This window comes from Piliocolobus tephrosceles, chromosome 8 (assembly GCF_002776525.5).
Source record: "Piliocolobus tephrosceles isolate RC106 chromosome 8, ASM277652v3, whole genome shotgun sequence".
Classification (NCBI taxonomy): domain Eukaryota; kingdom Metazoa; phylum Chordata; class Mammalia; order Primates; family Cercopithecidae; genus Piliocolobus; species Piliocolobus tephrosceles.
The window spans coordinates 120,601,111-120,610,014 of NC_045441.1; the positions used below are offsets into that span (position 1 = coordinate 120,601,111).

Below are 8,904 nucleotides of genomic sequence, written 5' to 3' on the forward strand. Positions count from 1 at the left end.
TAAAAATTCCATAGCGGATAAAAAGTAGCTACATTATTAAGAAGCTGGTAAATGTAAAGTTTTCAAGGCCAAACACAGAAGCTCCAAACCAGCTGCACATTAGATTTTTCTGGGATACTTTGCAAATACAGACTCATTTTCACCCATTGAAAACCTGAGCAATCGGAATCTTGGGACATGCCTCCTACTTATCTGTATTTTTATAAATCTCTCAAAATAGTGGTTCTGCAGCATCCATTCATGCTTAGGATATACTAGTCTAGTATATATTTGAGAGAGTTACCAGGTTAAAATTTTTATTTTAAAATTTATTTAGATGTACCTTCTAAAGTGGTCTTAGAAGCAGCTGTAGTTTTGGGTGCCTATGCTTATTTTGTCCTTTTTTTTTTACACATATTTTTCTGATTTTCATAGAGACCGTTTATTTGTTTGGTGGCTGGGATGGAACACAAGATCTTGCTGACTTCTGGGCGTACAGTGTGAAGGAGAACCAGTGGACGTGTATCTCTAGAGACACTGAAAAAGAGGCAAGTTCTCAGACTTTTCATCCATCTCTATTACAGTAGGGGCGTAGATGTGCACTTGTTTTTCGGCGTGATTATATTCTTCACTAATGTCTATCAGCAGTAGTAGCAATAGAGTTTGTGGTAAACAGATTTTTTTTAAGTACTCTTGAATTTCAGCTTCTATAACTGGCTCTTCAGCTACTGATACACAACCAAATCTGTTTTATAGAGAGAGATAGAAATGGGGATTTTTATATCATTTTGTTTTTAAACTGCGTTAGCCTAGAAATGTAACTGTGTAACTGTCTTTTTTGCTCATCTCCACTACCTCTATTCTTATTATTTAATGTTCATCTTATTTTTATTTCTTCTGCAATATTGTGCTTTTGACACTCTCACTATCTCACTGTTTTGGCCCCTGTTATTTTATTATATGTCAGTTTTCATAAATGATATATATTATCTTTTATTAAAATTGTACATATGTATGCATGTGCATGTCTGTATATGCACATATACATAAAGCATTTCCATAGTGAATAAGATGGCTTAGGTTTATGGCTTTGAATTAAGTGCATGATTATATCCTGGAGTAAAGCAAATATTGATTCATTTATTATTTTTTCAAATCGTTATAGAACATTTTAATTGCACTCTCCATTTAAACTGTTTCAGGATATAAAGTGAAAAATGAACTGTAAGAAAACAGTAGGAGCCTCAAATGAAAAGGAGATAAAAAGGCCTAATTCATAACCCACTGATTTTGATCTAGGAAGGCCATTTCCAAAGATCTAGTGCTGTGTCTTTAATCCTGGGGAACTAGGTTCTTGCTTACTCTGAAACTGTGTTAATAAAAACTGTTCAGTGATTAATCACTGGACAGTTTTTATTTTTTCAAATACACGTTGAAATTCTGATTTACTTTTCTTACCCCGGGAAAGGATATGTAAGTGGCCTTCCTTTTTCAGTATTGAAGTAGTTTTCTGAAATTATTATTTCTGTCTTCAACAACAAAAGGCAAATCTTAAAAAAAAAAAATTAACTTTTTTCTACTAAAGTATCGTAAATCTAGGGTGATGACATCTGTAATTATTCTTGTGTTAAGCCTAGGTTTCGTCCTAAAATCCTCTTCTTCAGTGAATGTGTCTAATTAGTGCCTAAGATCCAACAGTTCTCCAAGTGCCTGGCATGATCCAACAGGTCATCCAATACCACATTTCAAATGTGTTTTCCTCTCCATTCCTTTTGGCAGTTTTTTCAACTTTATGATTTCTTATACTTTTTATGTCTCCATTGTTGACCTATTCTCTGTTCATCAACACAGTCTTTAAAAAGCATATTTGGGCTTGGTGTGGTGGCTTACACCTATAATCACAGCACTTTGGGAGGCCAAGGCAGGAGAATTGCTTGAAGACTGGAGGTGGAGACTGCAGTGGGCCATTACTGTGGCATTGCCTCCAGCCTGGGTGATAGAGCAAGACCCTATCTCAAAACGAAAACAAGGCTGGGCACAGTAACTCATGCCTGTAATCCCAGCACTTTGGGAGGCTGAGGCCAGCAGATCACCTGAGCTCAGTAGTTCGAGACCAGCCTGACCAACATGGTGAAACCCCATCTCTACTAAAAATAGAAACTAGCTGGGCGTGGTAGCAGGTGCCTGTAATCCCAGCTACCTGGAAGACTGAAGCAGGAGAATCCCTTGAACCCAGGAGGTGGAGGTTGCAGTGAGCTGAGATGGCGCCACTGCACTCCAGCCTGGGCAACAGAGTAAGACTCTGTCTCAAAAAAAAAAAAAAACAAACAAACCGAAAACAAGTCCCCCAAATACTGTAGTTGATCCTATGACACCTCTACTTAAACCCTGTGGTTAGCTTCAGCCTTTGTTTCAGTTATCGTTTACACAGTTGATTACATTACAAGCACTCGTAAAACTTCAGTGGCATATAGTAATAAGCATTTATTTGCTCATGAGTCTACAGGTTGGCTCAGTCATTCTTTTGGTTTTGGCTGGGCTCATTAATTTGTCTAGGAGTCAGCTATCTATCAGCTGATCTAGCGTGGTTTCAACTGGGACTGCCTGGCTCTGTTTTATATAGGCTAGCCAGAGCTTGTTTTCATGGCAGGTGCTGGGCTGCAAAGGGGATGAAGTAGACAGGAGCAATCCGTCAATTTTTTTATTTCCCTGATAGCAAAAAGCAATCATGTAACCAAGTCCAGAGTCAATTGGTGCAGGATACTATTAAAGGTCATAGATACAGGAAATTGTAAATAACAACAACAATAATAAAACAATTTATTTATCTCAGTTCCTTTTGCTTGGAAAATTTGGAGTAAAATTTGGAGTACAAACTCCAAATTTCTCATCAAGATTTGCTACTCAATTTCTTTTCCAGCCTCATCTCCTGTGTGCCAGTTATAGTTGCTGGAATTATTCAACTTTCTCACCTGTGTCCTTTGGCAATGTTGTTTTCCTTGTTTGGAATTAACAGAGGATCTCCCCCTAACCTTACCTAGTAAATACCCACTTATTCTTTAAAACTCAGTTCAGACTTCACTTTCTCCGTAAAGCCTTTCTTGACCTGCCAAGAAGAATTAAAAGCTTCCTTTGATGTGCTCACTTAACCCCTTTTAATACTTGAATGGCTTACTATAATGATTGATTTATATTCATGTTTCCCTATCTGAATTCCTTAAAGGCATGAATGACATTCTTTAAAATGTATGTATTTTAAGGATGTGCACATTCTTACTCTTTAGTGAGTAAGTAGGTGAGGTAAGTTAAATGAGAAATTAATACCAGAGAAAAGGGAACGATAAATACAAAATCCAGAGAGGGTCGGGGGTTTAAAGGTAATGTTAAATGTTATTCTTCTAAAGCTGGGTATCGGTACATAACTTCATTCTGTTATTTTTTATACCATATGCATATATTGTAAGTAATATTTATAATGCAATAAGTAATTATTTTAAAACTCGTGCTGCTAAAATATAGAGATTATTTTGATGAGAACACTTTCTATTAGTTCAAAGTCAGTAGAGATAAGTAACGTGGTGATTCAGTACCAGAGCTGAGATTTATTATAGTTAATTAATAGACTCATAAAAACCTTTTGTTGATCTTTCTGTGAATTGAATAATATGGATCTAGCATAAATGCTCATTCCTTTCAAAATTGAACAGTTAGTAGTTCATATATCTAATTTTCCATACCAGTGAGTGCCAGTTGCTGTTTGATGAGACTCCAGAGTATGTATTTTAGAAGCATGATAAACAATTAAAAAGCAAAATTAATTTAATTCACTTTAATTAACTTAAATATGTACCTAATAACACATTTAGGAGATTGAAGGATAAGAGGATAGCTCAGCTCTCAAAGAGAGTGATTACTTTAGGCTAGGCTGAGGTGGGATGATCACTTGGGCCTGGGAGGTTGAGGCTATAGTGAGCCATGATAGCACAACTGCACTCCAGCCTGGGCGACAGAACAAGGCCCTATCTCAAAAAATAAATAAGTAAAAAATTTTAAAAGAGAGTAAGTATTTTAAATGTTCACATACGTATGCAAGTAAGCTTTTATAGGTTCAAAACGAATGTACTGGTTTTTAAAGTAGTCAATGAAGGCCATTTTTATTAGCTTCAATCTAGTTCCTAGATTCTTTTTTAAGATTAACTATAAAAATCCAATATTTTATAATGTGGCTATAAGCTATGATTATTAATGAAAACAAATTTACAGCAAGAGGTATCTTGGAAAAGGCTGGATTATGTTTTTTTCATAAAGGGAGGGTGGGAAAATGTTCTTTACTTTTGTTTGTTGTTTAAATCATATCTCCATTTTCTTGAGTGTTCACAGAATTGTAGCATTTGAAGGAATTAGACATGGCTCTTGTTGGATTTTACTTGTAATAGTGCTTCTCAAACTTCGTGGTCTCAGGGTCCGTTTAGACCTTTAAACAAAAACCCATTGGTGTTCTTAGTGCTGAGTACTTTAAGTATTTTTAATCAATTTTAAATAATAGTAATAAACCTATTACAGGTGAATATAAAATATTTTATTAAAATACCTTTCGAAAAATGAGAAATGTGGCATTGTTGTGCATTTTTATAAATCTCTTTAATGTCTAGCTAAGGCAGCTAGATTCTCATATCTTCTACATTTACTGTCTTACAACATGTTTTACATGTGAAATACATGAAGAGAGTTGGACCTCATATAGTTGTGTTTTTGAAAGAAAGTAGTATTTTAATAGCCTTTTCAAATAATTGCATATGTTCTTTTTTGATTCCATATCTCAAATTGACAAGTGTTTTTTTTCTTAAAGATAGTTGCAATAGGCCGGGCGCGGTAGCTCAAGCCTGTAATCCCAGCACTTTGGGAGGCCGAGACGGGAGGATCACGAGGTCGGGAGATCGAGACCATCCTGGCTAACATGGTAAAACCCCGTCTCCACTAAAAAATACGAAAAACTAGCCGGGCGCGGTGGCAGGCGCCTGTACTGTAGTCCCAGCTACTCAGGAGGCTGAGGCAGGAGAAGGGCATAAACCCGGGCGGCGGAGCTTGCAGTGAGCTGAGATCCGGCCACTGCACTCCAGCCTGGGTGACAGAGCGAGACTCCGTCTCAAAAAAAAAAAAAAAAAAAAAAAGATAGTTGCAATATAGACTCTGAACCATACCAGCTAACTTTTTGCATTGTTATGTTAAAATCCATTGATCTGTTTTGCTCTTTGGATCTTTTACCTATGAATATATGTTTATCCATGTGTTGGTCACTTGAAAAATACTGGTTCCATGAGTTATGCATATCTTCCAAAGACTGGTTTTTGGGATACTGCATTACAAAATATGCCACATTTGTTAACATCACTGTCAGTCTCATTAGAGTCTTTTAAGTATTGGGAAGGTGTCAAGATCACAGTGGCAGATAGGTTTTCAATAATTTGAATTTTTGCTTGAAAACATGCGTTAGAATACCAGCAACAAATTTTGTTGATTTTTTTGCTTCAAGAGGGATGCGCTGCTTCCTTCATTTTTGAGAAAATGTCTGCCATAATGTCCAAATAACCATAGTTTGATCATTATTTGTTCTTTCAAGTAAATATATAGTATGCCGTGGAAAAAGCAACTGCCATCAGTTCACAGCTCAAACAATTACAAAGGTGTTTTTTCCTGTGACAACCATATTAAGTCAAGTTGCTTTTTTTTTTTTTTTGAGACGGAGTCTCATTCTGTCGCCAGGCTGGAGTACAGTGGTGCGATCTTGGCTCACTGCAACCTCCACCTCCTGGGTTCAAGCAATTCTCCTGCCTCAGCCTCAGCCTCCTGAGTGGTTGGGATTACAGGCACCCGCCAAAATGCCTGGCTAATTTTTGTATTTTTAGTACAGACGGGATTTCATCATGTTGGCCAGGATGGTCTTGGTCTCTTGACCTCGTAATCCACCCGCCTCGGCCTCTGAAAGTGCTGGGATTACAGGCGTGAGCCACCACGCCTGGCCCTCAAGTGGCATTTTAGTATAGTTTTCTAAATCTCTGTAATGTTTGGCTCAATAAAAGACATCTGGATTCATATGCTTCTTTATTCAGTTGCTGTATCGGAAAGTCATATAGCTTCCCGAAATGTTCACATACACTCATAAGGGAATAAGAGTGAAAAGACAAATTTTTTTGTTAGTATTGTTGTAAAAATAACTTTGACCTTATAGATTCCCTTGAAGTACCTTGGAGACCCCAGACCACACTGAGAACTGCTGCTTTAATCTAATCCACAGTTCCTATTCAGATATAGACTGTTATCCAATAATGCCCCAGTAATGTTCTTTATAGGCATCCCTTGTCACTCTGCAACCCCAGCCCAGAATTTAGACCATGATCATGTATTGCTTTTTGGTGTCGTGCTTCTTTAGTCATCTTTAGTCTAGAATAGTTCCCTAAACTTCTTTGTCTTTCTTGACTTTAATGATTTTTAAAGAGTACAGGGCAGTTATTTTTTAGAATATCCTTCAGCTGGGTTTGTATGTTTTCTTAGGATTGGATTTAGATGATATATTTTTAGCAAGAATAACCCATAGATCACATTAGCATCTCCTCATTATATCATATCAGGAGACACATTATGTCAGTTTATCTGATACTAGCTTCAATCACTTGGTTAAGGGGATGCCCACCAGATTTGTCTAATTTATAATTAACAAGTAATTTATAGGGAGACATTTCAAGATTATGAAAATATGCTGTTACTCATCAAACTCTCACCCTTTTATCATCCATTAATGAAACTTAAAGTTTTTCCCAAAATGGTTATACCATTTTATACTTTGCCTGTAATGTAAGAGATTTCTGGTTTTTCCCTATCTTCTTGGCTCATTGATTTGCTTTGGCACCTTGGCCAAAATCAACTGATCATGTAAGTATACGTCTCTTCTTGGACTCTATTCTGTTCTATTATATTTTGGTCTCTTCTTAACCAGTATGACACTCCTTCGATTACTGTAGCTTTATAGTAGTACCTTTATAGTAATTCATGAAGTTAGGTAATACATAAATTTTAGAATCATCAATTTCTGAAACTGTTGGGATTATGATGGGAATATGATAAATTATATATTAATTTGGAGCAAATTGGTGGGTTTTATTTTGTTGTTTTATTTGTGTTTTTTTTTTTTTTTTTTGAGACAGAGTTTTGTTCTTGTTGCCTAGGCTGGAGTGCAATGATGTGATCTCGGCTCACTGCAACCTCCTTCTCCCAGGTTCAAGTGATTCTCCTACTTCAACCTCCCAAGTAGCTAGGATTACAGGCACCTGCCTGGCTAATTTTTGTATTTTTAGTAGAGGTGGGGTTTCACCATGTTGGCCAGGCTGGTCTCAAAATCCTGACCTCAGGTGATCCACCTACCTCAGCTTCTTAAAATGCTGAGATTATAGGCATGAGCACCTGCGCCCGGCTGCAAATTGGTGTTTTAATGATATTGAATCTTTCTACTCCAAGAACATGGTTTAGTCTCCATTTATTTTAGTCTTCATTATCTCTCTGCACTCTTAAAAGTTTTCCATTTAAGAGGTCTGTGATATTTTAGTTAACTTGATATCAATGTATTTTGCTTTTTGTGCTGTTATAATGGAATTTAAAAATTTTTATTTTCCATTTGTTGGCTGGTAATATAGAGGAATACAATAGGTTTGTTAATATTGCTTTCGTATCATGTCACTTTGTTAAGTCTACTTATTTCTAATAGCTTCTTTTTTATTTCTTAGAGTATTTTAAAGAAGCAGTCATTTTTCTTCTTTCTGTTCTCTTTTCCATCTTTGTTTTATTTTACTTTTTATTTGAGACAAAGTCTTTCTCTGTTGCCCATGCTGGAGTGCAGTGACATGATCATGGCTTGCTGCAGCCTCGACCTTCTGGGCTCAAGCAATCCTTCCACCTCAGTCTCTACAGTAGCTGGTACCACAGGCGCGTGCCTCCATGCCCAGCTAATTTTTAAATTATGTATAGAGATAGGGTCTTTGTATGTTGAACGTACAGAGGAGTCTTGGACTACTGAACTCAACGAATCCTCCCGCCTTGGCCTCCCAAAGTGCTGGGATTACAGGCATTAGCCACCAGGCCCAACCTTTATTTTATTTTTTAATGCCTTCCTTATTGCACTTACTTGAACTTCCTGAGCAATGTTAAATATAAGTAGTGAGAAAAGACATCCCTGTCTTGTTTCATAGCTAAACAGGTGTAATATTCAGTATGTCATTAAGAAAAATTAAATTTTACATTTTCTTGCATCTGTTATCAGATTGAAAGTCTTTCTATTCCTGTTTTGCTATGAGTTTTGATCATGAATAGATAAATTTTACCAAATGCTCTTTTACATATGTATTGATATACTTCTGTTTTTTCTTCTTTATTAATTTAATGTGGCAGATTATCCTGATTGATTTTCGGATGTAAAATCAACTTTACGTTCCTGAGATAAATACCTTTTTGTTGTAAAATATTCTTTTCATATATTGCTCCTGCTGTTTGGTAATATTTTGTTAAAGATTGGTTTTGTCTATGTTCATAAGGGGTCCTAGCCACCTGTAAATGATTTCTCCACCTCTTCCCCATTTCTTCTTCCTTCTTCCCCTTCTCTTCCTTCTCCTTTGTAGTATTGTTGTTTGGTTTCAGTGTTATGTTGGCCTCATAAAATAAGCTAGGAATGGAAGAGAATGTGGATAAACAGTAGAGTTTTTCTTTTTCCCCGTTTTCTGAAAAATTTTGTCTAAAACTGATACCGTTTTTTCCTTAAGTGCTTGATACAATTTACCAGAGTAGATGTGTGGGCAATAATGAATACAGTTTTTCAGTATGTGTAATTACTTCAGATTTTCCTCCTTCATTTCATGTTATCTTGGTAAGTTAGGTTTT

At 36.3% G+C, this 8,904-nt stretch overlaps 1 protein-coding gene across 5 annotated transcripts in view; it reads left to right on the top strand.

Annotated features, from left to right (window-relative positions):
- Positions 1 to 8,904, top strand: part of MKLN1 (muskelin 1) — a 163,897-nt gene that overhangs the window by 94,789 nt on the left and 60,204 nt on the right. For all 5 annotated transcript variants that reach the window (XM_023207840.1, XM_023207837.1, XM_023207841.1 and 2 more), the window contains one exon: positions 415 to 527. In XM_023207840.1, the coding sequence (XP_023063608.1) occupies positions 415 to 527 (113 nt within the window). The remainder of the gene's footprint in view (positions 1 to 414; positions 528 to 8,904) is intronic.